At 39.1% G+C, this 17,928-nt stretch overlaps 1 protein-coding gene and 1 pseudogene across 5 annotated transcripts in view; one reads left to right on the plus strand and one right to left on the minus strand.

Moving 5' to 3' along the window:
• The first annotated feature begins 7,663 nt into the window (after nucleotides 1-7,663).
• Nucleotides 7,664-17,928, plus strand: part of rapgef4a (Rap guanine nucleotide exchange factor 4a) — a 36,456-nt gene continuing 26,191 nt past the window's right edge. For all 5 annotated transcript variants that reach the window (XM_055149397.1, XM_020931835.2, XM_055149402.1 and 2 more), the window contains exons 1-4: nucleotides 7,664-7,731; nucleotides 13,045-13,187; nucleotides 13,269-13,357; nucleotides 14,893-15,039. In XM_055149397.1, the coding sequence (XP_055005372.1) occupies nucleotides 7,664-7,731; nucleotides 13,045-13,187; nucleotides 13,269-13,357; nucleotides 14,893-15,039 (447 nt within the window). The remainder of the gene's footprint in view (nucleotides 7,732-13,044; nucleotides 13,188-13,268; nucleotides 13,358-14,892; nucleotides 15,040-17,928) is intronic.
• Nucleotides 13,778-13,895, minus strand: LOC129409069 (5S ribosomal RNA; annotated as a pseudogene).

The raw sequence follows: 17,928 nt of genomic DNA on the forward strand, positions 1-17,928 counted from the left end.
TGCAGTATACATAGTTCACCTCAGGCACCCCAAATTCCCCTCAGTAAATGTAGGCTGTAATACATTTATTTGTTCTGGTTTGTCTTAAATAGTTAATCGAATTATGTAATTTCTTTTACTGATTAATACATGAACCATCTTGCTTGCAGATGGTGAACTATTTATTTACAAATGTCACACTTTACCCATTTCCGCTAAAAGCAGAGCAAACTTATCTGTGTTTTTGATCTACAGAAAACAAATAGACCTATTGTTTCTGGACTGTTCTTTTTGACATATTCACTGATTAAATGAGCAACATACATTTCAAAGTTGAAATCTGTCTGGAAAAGGTCCAGGTCTTAGGCATTTCCTTTGGAGTTATCTGCCCTGCATTCCCCCAATGGGACATCTGACAAGTAATATGAAGAGCTAGGCAAAAGTGTAGTGTAGATTGTTTAGACCTATTTCACAATATCAGACTTACATTTCCTTAGTATACAATTCCAAGTTTGATAAGCTATAAATAGGCCTACAAATATAGGCATATGAGGAACTGTGCCACTAGCAACAAACAACATTTATCAGCCTCAAAAATTAAGTGTGTATACATTACAATTGTAAATATGTGTTTTAGCATCCAGGATCAACTCTTGGCAACTGTGTGACAAACCATATAGACACAGTCAGAGGGGCTGTCTTCAGGGGCAACAGAGCACGCCACAGCCAGGCCAATGGTTGCTATAGTAATGCTGTTTATTAGGCTTTAAAGGCCCTATAGTACACAAAATTTACTCTTGTGGGCTTTAAACCATGTTATAATGTTGTTACCTCATCAAAAACATACTGGAGTTGTGTTTTGATTCACTGATTGAGTAATCCTGTGTTATTGGGCTGTATATGTGAAGCAGTAGTTTACAAGTTAACAGCTCCTTTTACCTTGAGTTCAGTAGAGACTGATAATTCCAGGGCTGAAATCATCCAAATGATTCCAGTGTATGGAGTTTAAAAAAGCAATGGAGCCCTTGTATGACCAGGTGGGAAGAGTGAGAAGTGTGGGATGTGTGTTAAACATATGTTAAAAACAGAACCAGAACATTTAATTATACATCACCATACTTGTCAACAGAAAAGCAAATATAGACGCGGTTTATAGCAGCAGTGGTGGTATGTTATACAGTATGTGTAAGAGATATGGCGGGGGTAGAATTCCTATAGACGTAGGTGTAGCTCTAAGCCAATGATTGAGTATGTGAAGTATTAGACAAGTGGAGGCTCTCACTTTGTTTTGCGTTGCTTTGTTACCGTTGTGAGCGGGTGGTATGCAGCTTTACAGGAATTTGGGCTTTGTATTGTGCATGCCTCGGCCTGAGCTCAACTTTGTATCACACTTGGAGAAAGACATCAATGTATGGGCACAAGAAGAGAAGGGACAACAACAAGCCACTTACTACAGAAAAGTACAGAGCCCTCCAACTATATTAATACTTTAGTAAGAATAATATATGAGCATTATTAATTCATATAGCTTACTTTATCTTTCCTGTTAAAAGTTAAGTTTTGCAAATAAAAAGAGTTTTGTTTTCTGCATCATTTCACATAAGCCTCTATCTTTTGAGAAATTATCTGCTTAAAAATACTTACTGTTGCTGCCATCCTGTGGCCAGACACTGCAATAGTCTCAGTCTCAGTTGCTCAAAAAAACTGTAAAATAAATTATGTAGCAAAAAAATGGTGGCACAAATTAAAACAATATTTATAACAGCACTTTTACTGTAGCCTATTTTTTATATTAGGCTGCATCTTAACTTCATGTAATAGACTTAAGATTATACTTTTATTCAAATTATTGTTTTGTCAATAGTTTGCACATAAACGCATTACCATTCTTTTTGATTGATGATTGAATAAGACCTACAGTAATTTTAAAAAGCCGTAATAAAAAAAGACAAAGGCTGTGCAGAGGTGCTATTGACAAGAGGCATTCAGTAACTGCACCGTTAAAGATTACATCTCTCAGGCAGTTCGTTGCCAAGGTAACAGAGACCAATGGCCCTGTTCTTATAAGACCATTTTCAGGGCCGTAACACAAACATTGTACAACACCTTAACACTGACACAGTTTGATTCTGAGATTAAAGATAATATTTAATCAAAACCATCTTCAGTTTGCCATAGCATTGAGCAATGAGCCCCTGGTAAAGTTTAAACCCCTCGCAGCCTGTCTCTGTTAACGACTGTGCTCCTGCACCAAGCATCATTCATAATTAAGAGCAGCTAATAGGAAAGCTTCTCCTAAATTGATTGCGCATGGGAACATCTGAACTGGAGGTTACATTATGAAAACGTGATCATCATAAACAGAATTTTGTATTTTATGCATTTATGTATGTTCATATGTATGTATGTATTTATTTATTGCTTAATTTCTTTGTTCTAATGATAGTGTGATGGTGCATCAAAAAAATGCAGATAAGGCAAACTTTAATCAAAGGCTTGGTGCTGGGCTGGAGGCTGAGGTGGTCTGGTGGTGTGAGTCAGAGTCTGAAAAAAACATGTAAATACAAACTAATAACTTAGAAAAATACAAAGAAACAAACTATGCCATGCAGTAACTATACCACGGTGGATTGAAAATAATATCAGCATCAGCTCCATTAGCCAGTACTGAGACAAAGAGAACCATGTTGAAATTTAGTATCACGATAATCATGGCCAAAATATTGAGATTGTGATTATTGTGTGAAATAAATGTGAGTCACTGGATCAAAAATAATTATTTACAGTTTAGAATATTCCTGTATTATTAGGCCCGAGCCCCGACAGGGCGTAGGGCCTATTGCTTCCGCTCAGCGGAGCGAATGGGAAGGGACGTGCGCATGTCCGAATGCGACAAGACGACATGCAACTATGTCCACGGTCGCCCCCGGCACGAACAGCAGTATCCCAGTAACCCACGCCCAAGGCCTGGCTCATATTTACTACTGCTAAAATGAATGGAAGTCAATGGAAGGCGATGGGTGACCTCGACGAGATGGCGAATGACGAGCGCCTCAGTGCCCGTCACTCACCAATGACCCCACGGTGACGTGGGGAAGGTCGAGAGCTTTCAAAAAATGTATAATATGTTGTTCTAAAGTTTTCGGATATATTGTTTTTGCTCGAATTATTATTATTATTATTATTTTATTATTCTTCTGCTCTTTGAGCTCTAATTTGACCCCCTAAACACGTTCAAAAACTCACCAAACTTGGCCCAAAATTCAGAAGTGGCGAAAAATTCGATAAAATATAGGTTTCGTGCACGGGCATAAAAAAATGGCGACACAGCGCCACCTCGAAAAGTCAAAATACATTGCGCCTATGGGAGACGTCCCGACGTCAACTTTGTCGTAGAGCCACGAAATTCGGTACACACATTCGTCATGTCAAGACAAACAAAAAATGTTATTATGGCCACGCCCCTGACAAACCAGAAGGCGGCCATCTTGGATTGAAATTTGAGTCCGCATTTTCGCTGACATTGCGTTTGAACGAACTCCTCTGAAGGCGCTTCACCCACAGGGCTGAAAATCACCGTACATCATCTAGACAAGTGGAACATCTAAAGTTAGCTGATTTTTTTTGATAACTGTCACGGTTTACGTGCGGCGAAGCCGCAAAATTTGGTCAAAATTTTGCCTAATTTCAAGGTGACATTATTTGCTCCTGTTCGCACAGACTTAGTCCGATCGTGCTGAAATTTGAATCACTAATGTGTGATCTCAGTCTGAATATAATACACTATAAAACATATGAAAAGTGAACACTATAGCGCCCCCTACCATAGACATGAAACGTCAACATTGTCGGATCTGCACCAAATTTGGGAATTAAATTCTATGCATGATTACGAGCAAAAAATTATATTATGGACATGATACCATTTTCACTGTTGGCCAGCAGGGGCGCAAAGACTCAAAAATTTGGCGCCTATGGGAGACGTCCCGGTCAACTTTGTCATAGAGCCATGAAATTCGGTACACACATTCATCATGTGAAGACAAACAAAAAATGTTATTATGGCCACGCCCCCTGACAAACCAGAAGGCGGCCATCTTGGATTGAAATTTCAGTCCGCATTTTCGCTGACGTTGCGTTTGAACGAACTCCTCTGAAGGCGCTTCACCCACAGGGCTGAAAATCACCGTACATCATCTAGACAAGTGGAACATCTAAAGTTAGCTGATTTTTTTTGATAACTGTCACGGTTTACGTGCGGCGAAGCCGCAAAATTTCGGTCAAAATTTTGCCTAATTTCAAGGTGACATTATTTGCTCCTGTTCGCACAGACTTAGTCCGATCGTGCTGAAATTTGAATCACTAATGTGTGATCTCAGTCTGAATATAATACACTATAAAACATATGAAAAGTGAACACTATAGCGCCCCCTACCATAGACATGAAACGTCAACATTGTCGGATCTGCACCAAATTTGGCAATTAAATTCTATGTATGATTACGACTAAAAAAGTATATTATGGACATGTTGAAATTTTCAATGTTGACCAGCAGGGGCGCAAAGACTCTAAAATTTGGCGCCTATGGGAGACGTCCCGACGTCAACTTTGTCGTAGAGCCATGAAATTCGGTACACACATTCATCATGTCAAGACAAACAAAAAATTTTATTATGGCCACGCCCCCCAACAAACCAGAAGGCGGCCATCTTGGATTGAAATTTCAGTCCGCATTTTCGTTGACATTGCGTTTTGAACGAACTCCTCTGAAGGCGCTTCACCCACAGGGCTGAAAATCACCGTACATCATCTAGACAAGTGGAACATCTAAAGTTAGCTGATTTTTTTTGATAACTGTCACGGTTTACGTGCGGCGAAGCTGCAAAATTTGGTCAAAGTTTTGGCGAATTTCAAGGTGACATTATTTGCTCCTGTTCGCACAGACTTAGTCCGATCGTGCTGAAATTTGAATCACTAATGTGTGATCTCAGTCTGAATATAATACACTATAAAACATATGAAAAAAAACACTATAGCGCCCCCTACCATAGACATGAAACATCAACATTGTCGGATCTGCACCAAATTTGGGAATTAAATTCTATTAATGACTAGAAGAAAAAACATATATTACTGACATGGGAATTTTTCAAGGTTGGCCAGCAGGGGGTGCAAAGAACATCTAAAGGCGTACTATGTCATTTTGCCATTTGCAGGCACAGACTTTGCGGACACGGCGTTTGCGGGCACGGCGTTTGGGCGGCACCGTTTGCGGGCGCGGTTGCGGGGCGGGCGGGGGCGAGGGCCGTTCGACGCCGCTTGCGGCTTTATTGGAGGCGATGGGACAAAAACAAAGGATCATGGTCTATGTAGTTCCCGCTGTCTTTTTTAAAGCTATTGCTGCACCATAACTCTTAATTTAAGCAAAGACACTTGTAAGTCGATAACTGTGAGGGTCCATGATATTATTGTGAGAACTTTGACGATATGATATCACGTTATTGTTACATCCTTACTCATTTCCATCTTCAGTCCCTCAGCAGGCTGGTCAAACAGTCTGGAGAACAAGGAAAAGAGCAGCAACAATGACACAAAAGCAAACGTAACACCAGCACATTCACTATACATACAATTTATCATGGATAAGTAGCTTTTTTCTACACATTTTGGTGATGTAATGGCAATTATCTTTGTTGACAATCATCACGATTATATAAAATGTTCCATCAACCTTTTTTTATCACATCCCTAGAGGTCAGAAGTCATCTTGCAGTATTTAGGCTATACAACCCCACAGCAAAATCAGTCTATGCCTCACCTGGCTGTGACCTGAACTCCAAATAACACTGGTGTGAAGGTTAATTTGTGAAAGACTGTTAGCATGTGTCACCAATAACGCTCTGTGCTCCATCCACATCAGCAGCACATAAATCTTGTATGGAGCTGACTTGACACTAATGTCTTTCAGAAGCACAAAACAGACAGGAGCCTCCCATCATTAGTCTCTGCGTTAACAAGGCCATGCATCTACACCAGGATGTGCATTATGTGGGAATTCTATGTAGGTTTAGAAGAATATATAGGTTTACATTTTTAACAGCCTTGTTGTATGGTCATTAAAACACTGGCTACACCTTTTAGTGGTAGGCTATTATCAAGTCAAACAATAGCCTACCCAAGGGACTCAGTAAGGCTATTGCAGGCTCTGACCTTTTTTGATTAAGGGGCACTGTATAACCGCTGCCTGCTTGTGTCCATGGAAATGATATTGCTTTGTCTGGAATAGCATGAAATGTATCCATCTTGCATAATACTCAATAACATGGGTTTTAATGACCTAAAAACTTGCATTTTACTGTAAATGGGCTTGTCTGTCCGCCAGTTTGATATGTAACGTGGTCCCATGGCATTATCTGCTGCCTCCATAGAGATAAATATGTGTAATGCCTTACTGTGGAACATTCCAGGCAATGTATCCATGAAGAGAAGCAAGTGACAGACCTCTCACCAGAAAAGTTACACAGTGTGCACTAGGGATGTAACAATAGCCAAAATATCATGATATTACGTCAAAGGTACTGTGGGATGTCACAATATATCAAATTACAAGTTCCTTTGAGTAAATGCATGGTTTTATAGTAGCAACAGCTTATGAACATAGGGAACTACATATCCCATTATTAATTTCAGTGCAAACAACATGAAGAAATATGTTTTTAAGTTGAATTCTTCCAATTATGATGGAAATAATTCACATCAAAATCTTGTTAAGGTATTTTAAAAGCAGAAAGGTGTCCTATTTAAAACAATCACGTTATTACAGTTTTTCACCTGTAGCGTACATGGTCTGATCTATGTTATAGGGATGTAACAATAACCGAAATATCGTGATACCGTATCGTCAAAAGTCTCACAATAATATCGTGGGCTGTCACGGTATATCAAATTACAAGTTTCTTAGCGTAAATGAATGGTTTTATAGTAGTAACATCTTATAAACATAGAAAACTACATATCCCATGATTCATTTCAGTGCAAACAAGAACAAATGAAGAAATATGTTTATTACTTGAATTCTTTGGATTATGACGGAAATAAGCCACACCAAAATCTTGTTAAGGTATTTTAAAAGCAAAAAAGTGTCCCATCTCCTAAATATCACAATAAATATCGTAAAGTTAGATTCATATCGTGATAATATCGTACCCACAGATGTGCATACCAAACCCTGTACGCTACATGTGAGAAACTGTAATAATATGTGGCTGTTTTAGGGTAATTAATGATGTCTGCAGTGTTTTTGTGAAAATTCTCAAATTCCCAAAGGTTGTTGAGGACTACAGCAGGTGGCAGCTTTATGAAATCACGTGTCCACCTTTTTTTTTTTTTTTTTTTGCTAGCTAAAATCCTGATGAAACCCACGCGTTTATGATCCCTCCGCCACACCACCACTAAAACTGTTGCTATGTGCGTCTTATTTGCAGAGCGGTCTGAGGTGGCACTATCACTTGGTGGGAAGACGCCGTGCATCTTTGTTTGGGTGCAGTAGCCGTTCAATGCGGTGTGCGTGATTTCTGTGTCCTGTGCTGGTTCAGGTGACCGTGCGCCGTGACGGAGTGCGGATAAAGTAGCCCCAGAGCAGTCCCTCCTCCGCCGCAGCATCACAGCAGCAGCAGCGCCGACATGGTAGCCGCGCACTCCTCTTCACGATCGTCGGAATCTGCAGAGTGGATTATTTGTCTGGATAAAAGGTAAAAGTGTATATATACAAGAATTTACTTTGGAGAGTCTTTGTTATTTAGGTAACCCTTTTGAGCCGTGCAAAAAGCGCACTGGTCTTGCAGGTGGGCTAGAATCGGGTGCATTACGCGGGTGAACTCTGGGTTGATTTCAATTAAGATTACAGCCAGATTAATTGAATACACAAATGAGGTAAACTATCTAGCCTACTATTTTATTTAACGTTACAGCCACTTGTTTTTGGGTTTCATTAAAAGCCACTGACAGTTTTGTAGGGACAGTGACTTTTTGCGCATGCAGCCAGTCAGTGATGGATAGATGTCATAACCATAACAGTTTACAGGCTAAAATTTTTGTTTTGCTTTTTAATAACAGAGCAAGTAGGTGTAAGCTATAGTTAGGGACTTTGCAGTGAAGATGTATTAAAGCTGATTTGTGTGTTCAGCTGGGCAAATATTGAAATGTCAAGTGCACCTTTACTTTTTAATAGACCTGTTTGTGTAATTTGTTGACCTGCATGTCACGTTAATTATCAATATTTGAAAGATGAAATAATATATTTTGGGGCTGAATATTTCTCATAGGTATTTTTTCTTTGCAATAGTGGATAGATTTTTGTCATTTTTATGCAATAAGGTAAGATTTGAGCTATAGAGAGTAGAATAAAAAACTGTTATGGCCAATTATTGATTCATTATACCTTTTAATGTTTGCAGCTCAGGCCTTTAAATCATACTGTATATTTAAAATTGTGTTTACTGGGATTATCCTGCTTTGTGACAGTAGCATAAAGTCGTTTCAATATTGTTGTTTATCACAGTATATGTCGATATATCGTGCTTCGAAGTTTGTTATCATGACAGGCCTGTAGTCTTATATCATATTTTTTAGCTGAAATAGGCTATTATATGTTGGAAATGATACATGAAAAGCATACTTTAGTACTTTGGTAATAAACAAATTGCATACATACTAAAATTTTATGTCATAAAGTGTAGCCTCTATAACTGTATATACTTACTGTATACTACTGTAGTGCGCTCCAGGGTGGGAGAGATGCATAGACAGGTCCAAAGTGCAGGAGCCATTAAGAGCAGGTGACGCAGTGTGCCAAATGTGTTTACCCAGTAACATCCTCTGCTTTGCTGCTGAACGAAGGCACCCGTGCATTAGACCAAATGCTTTTAAATGACTCAACTTTTCCAATCCATTCGTCTACATTTGCACTTTTATCTCCACGGAAACTTCAATAAACCCAATTACATTGACTCTATTGACAAGTTAATCCCCCCTTTAGGTTTCCCAATCCTTATCTCTTGTATCTTGATTGAATTACTGATTCAAAGCTTTTAATCCAGGAATGACAAGTGGCTGTCAGTGTGGCTATAGAAAGAAACCAACTCAGTATTGATAATGTGAGTAATATCATTTGAAAGCTTTCCAAGGAACAACAAAACATCATTAGCATCAAGCTGTTGCTCTTTTATATGTGAACACAACACAAGGAGGATTTTGGTATCTTAAATGTCACTTCCCTGCATTTAGTATAACGATTATTCTAAATCCTGTCATAATCTATTTTCCAGGAGATGGAAAATACGAACACAATTACACGGCCTATAAATGAATATGATGACTCATTTAATAGAAGAAAAAGAAAAAAGACCGGAAAGGTTATTAATGGAGACCTATTATGCAAAATGTCATGAGCTTTCATGAGCTTTTAATCTTCATCAGCATTAGGTAACTCAGAAATGTATTTTGATTTGTTCATGCATGTTTGTTACTTGACCAGCCAATCCCTTCTACATTATGATAAAATCCAGACAGGACTGGACAATAGAGGGTGAAAAACCTTTGCCCAAACTTGAGACGTTCTGACACAGATGCTAATTTGTGGAAGACATCTTCTCTCAAACATTTTTCTAACATTCAGAACAAAATATATAACTTTTTAAACCTGACAAAAATAATAGTTTGGTGTGTCAAATGTTGATTTCTGTAAAAATCCATGCCATGTCTCAGTCCTTTAAGTTGTTCTTTCCCCTTTCTGACATGTTACATATAAATCATCATGTTTGTTTTTCACATGAACGTACCATGTGTTTCCCTGATTGATTAATCCACTTGTCAGTCACGCCCTCTTTGTAAAGTTTTGTTAAAGTGTGTAGTTCTGGCTGGTCATTTAAGCATGTTTGAGAATACCTGTATTGTCTGTATTCGGGGCTCCACCTACTGATATGTACTTACACGCACTTATTAAAAAAAATATTCAGAGTCTGGGTCATACATGTAGGGTTCAAAAAGGTTACTTAGTCTTTTTTCAGAAATAAATTGGACCACTATGGAACCTGTCTGGATGATTGAAGGTTTATACAGCTATAGGCCACATGGTATTATAAAAGAAAGTACTACAGTGCTACAAAATGTTTTTTATTATCATGTAACACTATTCCAATCAATACATTCATTCATACAAGTTGTGATTAGTTGTGTTTATAGTTGAGGTCTGAAATAGTCTGTTTGTGTGTAATTCAAGGATAAAAGCTAAGCAGTGTTACCCCCCCACCAGTTAGTTACCCAAGCTATAATGTCTGGCAAGTGCAGCTTTGATGTTCTAATATAGATAAAGTGGATATGATTGGCTTACTATCAAAGGAAGGAGCTGCTCCATTTTTGATAGAGAATGCTGATGAACTTGATGGAAGGAGGAAGTATTGCTGCTGTGGGACTAATTAGTGTCATGAGGGTTTCTCAATCCAGGTCAGTGTGTTCCTGTTCCGCCTCTGTACTTGGACTCTTCTGTCTAGAGTTTAGAGTTGATATTCATCTTTTTCCGGAAGTTGCCTCGGGTGCCGCCATTGTCAGTCTGTGATATTTTGCACGGGGCTGCCGATCTTAACTGCAAAAAAGTTCAACGGTGGTTATCCGATTCTACAATGTGATGATGTCTTACACTCAGATGGGGAAAGAGCTATTTTTACTATTAATTACATTGTGCTTGCCATGAAATATCAAATTCACAAATGTTGAACTTGATCATTTCTATTAGTGACTAGGCAAGGCAAGGCAAGGCAAGTTTATTTGTATAGCACAATTCATACACAAAGTAATTCAAAGTGCTTTACAGAATAAGAAATACATTAAAATCATAATAAAAACAAATCAAAACATAAACAATCATGAAGATTAAAATTAAAAAAGAGAGACATAAATTGGAGAGAAGAGTGCGGAATGAAAACCTTTCAGTTATATGCACAGTTAAACAGAAAAGTTTTGAGCCTGGATTTAAACAGCATCACAGAAGAGGCCTGTCTCACATGTTCAGGAAGACTGTTCCAGGTTTTAGCTGCATGAACCTGAAACGCTGACTCCCCTTGTTTAGTCCTGACTCTGGGCACCAGCAGGAGGCCGGTCCCTGAGGTCCTCAGAGTGCGAGATGGTTCATATGACACTAACATGTCACAGATGTACTTTGGTGCTCGGCCATGGAGAGACTTGTACACAAGCAGAGCTGCTTTAAAGTCTATTCTCTGAGGCACAGGAAGCCAGTGCTTCCTACTAGTCCCAAGAACTCATGGGTGTCGGACTGATGGGGTAAAGGGCCCTATACAAAGTCTGTAATGAGATTTTATATTTAGACAACATGCATTATGGACCCACTGTGACGTAGGTTAACTGTGAATGGGTTAGGGTTCAATGAGTAAGGCTTAAAAATGCAGATAAAGGCACGAAGATGTGGTCCACAGTTTACTTTTATTTTTGGTTTTCAGTTGTTACAAAAAAAAGTGCAAGTGCAAAAAGTGCAGGGTGCAAAATGGACGCAGGCAGCAGTCTCCTCTCCAACAGCAGAACACAGAATGATGTGTGGAGGCGCCTTTTATTCTGGTCTGACTGATTGGATAAAACTGCAACAACTAAAACGGTGTTGACAAAAATTAACATTAGCTTAAAATATTGACCCAACACTCCATAAAATAAACCCAAAACCAAATTACCAAACTACTAAAACCCCAACTATATACATGAAAACCCTAAAACTAGACACCAATTAAACTTTAAAACCCATAAACCAATAAAACACCTAACCTACTAACCCTGTACAATATCTTACGCTTGGTCCAGCCCAGAACCTTAAAAGGGGGAGCTAATTTCCCGGGGAGTCTCTTAGGACCTGGACTGAAGAAAAAAGGAGGTAAGTACAAAGCAAACCACACCATTCATTAAACCACACATCAAAACTTAAAACATTTAAAAACAGATTGCACCATGTATATTGCACTAAGCAATTTGAAAGGTAACTGGTTCATTTTTGTCTTCTTCTCCTCTAGGGACCAACAGCTTTCAGTTAAAGTGCTGTTGTACCTCAGGATTAAAAGCGGTTAAAAGGAAAGCCAATAAATACATTTTAAAACCAACTGTGTGCAATGTCTTTTGTAATATGTGCAAATATGTTTAAAGTGCTGTGTGCTATCAAAAGTGCGGCGTTTTAAAGCGTCTTAGTGAAAGGTGAAAGTGCTGAGTGACCTGTTACAGGTAACAAACCAGCCTGTTATGCCCACCAAGATGATTTGTACCCAGGTCCAAGAATTTGATATAGACCCCTGTAAGAAATCATCGTATTACAACAAATATCTGCATTAGGAACCAGCAATGCAGACTATAAAGGTGTGTTTAAGCCCCCCAAAGAATCAGTGCATTGTTGACTTGTTGGTGTTCATGAAAATTCAACATTTTACACAAATGAACCTACTTTGTCATATTTAAGCCCCTCAAATCTCATATTCACCACTGTAATGAATGGGATCCCCGTTTAACTGAAAGTGCCACTAAAAGAAAGTGCTGTTTAGGAGCAAACTTAGTCAGACTTTATTGAGCCACCAGGGAAATGATTTGGACACAGTAGCTCACGCATCACAATATATTATAAACAAATTATAATAACAAAGAGCAGAAATATAAATGGTAATAATAAATTCAAATAAGGCATAATTATATAAATGTATATGTACAAGGAAAAATAATATAAATATAGTAATACAAATATATCTGTGCTATATACGCTATATATAAGAGGTCGTAAATAGAAACAGTGCAAAGATGAAATTGTGATTGACATGACTTGAGGTTATCTATTACATAAGGGTGAGTTATTGTATTATTGTAGGGAGTATGGAATGATTGTAGTCCTGTATCTGTCACTGTTTGAGCTGTAGGATCCAGCTGGAGAATGAGCTCTTCTGTCCCTCAAAAGTGGGTGGGGTGGAATAAGATGACCATGCTAACTGATATCTGAACAGTGTCTTACCTTTTCTTGCATTCAGGCCAGCAGAGCGCTCCAGTGAGGATGTTGACATAATCTTGACTCGTCTCAAAAGTGTGAAGGCCTTCGAGAGATTCCACCCCACTTTGTTACAGCAGATATGTCTATGTGGATTTTATGAATGCTTAGAGAAAGGCATCACCTGTAAGTCAAATCACACAAACTATGACATGTCAAAATGAAGTGGCTTTAAATGTTTTAAATATAAATATTCACTTTCTTCAGTGTATCGACAGGGGGACATTGGCACCAGTTGGTATGCAGTTCTCTCTGGCTCATTAGATGTCAAAATTTCAGAGACATCAAGATATCAGGTATGTGGGGTCTTGTCAAGTTGGTGAACTATTTTAAACTCATCTCAAAACTGAACAAAATCATAGACTGTAAATAAATGCGCCACTGCGTTCCCAATAGGAGTGTTCTTGGGGGATAAATTGAAACCAAAACCAATTGAATTTACATTGAAAAATTGTCAGCCCTCTCTAATAATAATAATAATGTCTCAATTTTATATAGTGCTTTTCTGGACACTCAAAGACGCTTTACAGAGAATTATTCATTCACTCCACACTCACTGGTGGTAAGCTTCTATTGTAAGCACAGCTGCTCTGGGTCAAACAGAAGCAAAGTTGCCAGTCTGTGCCATCTGCCCCTCTAACCACCACTTTCATACTAGGCAGTGTGGGTGAAGTGCCTTGCCTAAGGACACAATAACAGTTTTTGAGATCAGCGCCCCACTGTGGCACCTGATTTTCCTAGCGGTCTCCCATCCAAGTACTAACCAGGCCTGGTCTTGCTTAGCTTCTGAGATCTGACAGGATCAGGCTTTGACAAGTCAGTTTGGCCACAATGCGATGGTCTCTGTAACGGCTGCTGTGAGCCTCACCGTCGTGGTCTTAAAATGTTCATATTAACCCGCTCTACATGATTCTAGTAGTTTTATTTCACAGTTTTGTCCTTAAATAAATTCCAGTTCCTAATATGGAACGTGGCTACAAATTCACTCCTGTAACCGCTAGCATCGTGAACATCGTGACCAGAGCCGAACGCTGTGGGTGACACCACACTCCCTTACTCCACTTCTTTATACAGTCTATGATTTTTATTAGACGCGTGCTAAACAAGACCATATTTAATATCATTTTTTCTAGTTTTGTATATGTTAAAGATGATATGGAGCTCAAGGTTTGAATTATACAGGGAACAAAGAACTAATTATAAAGGCTTAATCCCTTGAAGCTAATTTTTTTTCTGACACCTATCTGAGTTTGTCATATCTGGTTTAAAAATAATTTAAAGGTGTACTCTAACTTTTCTGGTAGAGGGTCCATTACCTACTTCTGTCCTTGGAGATGTTGCTTCAGAGACAGCAGGTAATGCCATAGGGCCAAGTAACATGTTAGACCTATGGAGAGGCGAGCCCACTCACAGTAAGAATGCAAGTTTTTAGGTCAATAAAAACCTATGTTATTGAGTAAATGCAAGATGCCATACTGAGACATTCCAGACAAAGCAATAACATCTCTGTGGAGATAAGCAAGTGACAGACCCTCCACCAGAAAAGTTATACAGAGCACCTTTAAAATTCCTAAAAGATATACTTTTCTAATTGTTACTTTTCATTTATCCAGTGATGGTTTTAGTGTTTTAGGATTGGCAAGATTTAATTGAGTATTTATACCCTCTCTTGTGTACCTTTTGTTGTTTTTAATGTTATCTTTATATGTGCAGCACTTTGGAAACTGTTTTGTTTATAAAATGTGCTATGCAAATTAAGTGGATTTGGATTTTATTCTTACTGGTGCGTTAACTCTCTTCCATTTTGGTTATTATGGTGTTTCTACTGTAGGATGCTGTTACAATCTGTACTCTGGGGACTGGCACAGCGTTCGGCGAGTCCATCCTGGATAACACTCCGCGACACGCCACTATTGTTACCAGGGAATCAAGTGAGCTCCTACGCATCGAGCAGAGGGAGTTCAGGTCCCTGTGGGAGGTGAGCACACCGTCTGTGCTAGTTTCAGACCTCGACCAAACTGCCTGCGCCGTTTAGAATACATGATACTGACAGAATATATGCATAAAATCTACTACTATAATCTATAAAAGTATGAAATCTACTAAATAAAAGTAAACATCATTTTGCATTGTTATTGCAGATGACCAGAATGTTAAGTTTAAAATAATGATGGTGTAACACAAAATTAATTAAACAGTACTAGACTTATTAGCTGAAATGTTTGAACATTTGCTCTTTGACTTGTTCTTTACCCATTCCACACTGATAATTTGATGGTCTGTGGTATTTCTTCTGTGTCACCACTAGGTGGGGATAGAATGCTACAAGTTCTTTCTGTTTATTCTTATTGGAGACATTGGTCCTAATCTTTTCATTCATTTACTCAACATTGTGTGAGACAGAGCCTCTGTTGACTCGCAGTAGCCTTACATTCCATACATCTTGTTGTGTCATGACTCATGACAAACATGGGAAGAGAATTGTAAATAGCTGTAGCAAATGATTCTGAAGAGAAAAATGCCTGTCACAAGATGCTGAAGAGAAACAGTATTGTTAGAGGATGAACAAAAGTAGGATGGTCTGGCCGGTGCTCAATGCTCCAGTCATATCTCCATTTCCCCTGATTACATGTTGTTTGTAAGGTGCTGCTGGCCCCTCCACTCCTCCCTGTCTCTGCTGGAGCCACTGCTCTGGGCTGGTTTCCTGAGAGAGACAGCCCATTTCCTCTGGGACCGAAGGGCATAGGACTGTTAGATTATGGCTCTGTGTCACTACACTGGTCAGTGCTGGGACTGAGCTCTTAACCTTGTTTGGATGTGGTTGGATCATGTGGCATCTCTCTTAGACAACACCTTATTCTGTCACAGCTCGGGGATGTCATTTCTCTGCAAGGTTTGTTTAAAGACTCTCTTTAACATGCTCTTTCTGAACTTTGAAAAAAGATAACATCATGACTTTAAAACATAGATTAAGTGACTGTAGCTGCAGCTGCTTTTTCTGTTCTTGTACCTTTGCAATTTGCTGAAGAAAAGGGAAATCTGAAATTTGCATACAACTGTGATTTAGTTATTTTGGAATGTCAATAATACATTTACATGTGGGTAATTAATTTATGCTTGATTAAAATCACAGTTAATGCGAATCGTGATACTATATTACATAACTGGTAAGGTCACACATCACTTTGAATTAGCCTCAAGTAAAAATTATTGCCGGTGTGTAGTTATTCAGTATTACTTGTATTTTAAAATATTTGTTGCAATATTTTCTGTGACAGTCTGTCACACCTCTGCACTAGTCATAATTATACAGCAAATGACCAGTGACAGCTCCTGTACTGGTTAAAGAGAAAACGTCTTTCATTCCGCCCACAGTGGTGCCACTGTCCAAGACACCTGTGGCACTTCAGATACAGCTTACAGCATCTGAACATAAATTTACATTGAGATGACATTTGATTTTTCTTTCTGCATTGACTACTATAACCTGTATGATATTACTTTAAGTTAGAACTTGTGAGAAGCAGGATTTGTAGTAAATATATTTGCGGTGCTCTTGTTTGTTTAACAGAGCAGACATGAGCCCTGTTCAGCGCCGGGCATGACGTCCAAAGATGGCTTCATCATCAATTTGCTCTGTACTTTGTGTCCCGCTTCCGATAGGGACCAAGACTACAATAACAAGATCGTAATTTGTGTGTTTAGAGACGTGAGGCAGCTCTTTCAGGGTCACATCAGCGTAAATTTGCAGGCTTGACAGAAAATTCATTTGGGGTGATCCATCAGGGCTGTATATGTCTTAGTAACTGCACTAGTATGTGGATGTGCCTGATGCCAGCCTGTTGTAGAGGATGGAGCAGTGAGTGTCCAGCCTGGTGGGCAGAGAAGAACAGAACAGAGCAGGGGGGTGATGAATGGGAAGTGGCAGGGGCTCTGCGTGGCCTCTGGTGTCGGATGAGGAGGAGGAGGATGTGCGGATCCCTCTATCTTACGTCAGGTGTAAGGAAGAGAAAATGCATCATCTCTTCACACATAAATGGATTATCGTATTTCATATGACTCAATGTGAGTGTTAGGAATGAAATTAAAATCCAATGTAAAGGTGTCTCAAAAAACAAACATTCATTTACTATAAAAATGCCACATTGTCAAATTCTTCTGGATCTTGAATTGTCTCAATCCTGCTAGAACATTTGTGCTGTGTGGTACATGTGCATTAAAAAGCACATCTTCTGCTTCTTTTAGCTCAGATTGTAGAGGAGGAGGGACGGGGGGATGGAGGGAGAGAGAGAGTGATGGAGTGATCACTTAGCAACCGCTGCTGCTTAGACGCAGCTGACAGCGGCTTTGCTCCGTCACAGACTCCTGGCCTCTTTCCTACAGGACCATGGACCAGGACCAAGGAACTTTTGCACTTGACTCAAAACCTGTGCAGTGAATTTCATCTATGGGACCTCACAGAGAGTGAAGTTATACTGAGTGCATGGGACACTGCGAGCATCTTTAGGTAATTTTGGGAACACTTAATTACATATTTTTTTTAGTATAAGACTACTGCAATTTTGAGTAATTTCCACAAATTTTGTTGGTTCTTATAATTATTCTAAAGTAGGCATTGAAGAGTTCTGAGTTATATAATGTAGTTATGTCTGTTTTGTTGGAAATGTGCCAGTGTTGAGTGAAACTTTGAGGAGTGTCTTCCCTCTATTGTCCCCCTGAGTGTCCTGAAGTGTGCTGGATGTCAAGAGCTCAGATGTAGTAACAAACTGCTCTTTAGTTTATGTAATCGGGGGAGAATTATTCAAAATTCATCGGTGCATTCATGCAAACTGATGCTCACAAAGCAATAACCTGCTGAAGCATGAAG

This window comes from Boleophthalmus pectinirostris, unplaced genomic scaffold, assembly GCF_026225935.1.
Source record: "Boleophthalmus pectinirostris isolate CB_2022bp ecotype Guang Dong unplaced genomic scaffold, ASM2622593v1 HiC_scaffold_1, whole genome shotgun sequence".
Lineage (NCBI taxonomy): Eukaryota > Metazoa > Chordata > Actinopteri > Gobiiformes > Gobiidae > Boleophthalmus > Boleophthalmus pectinirostris.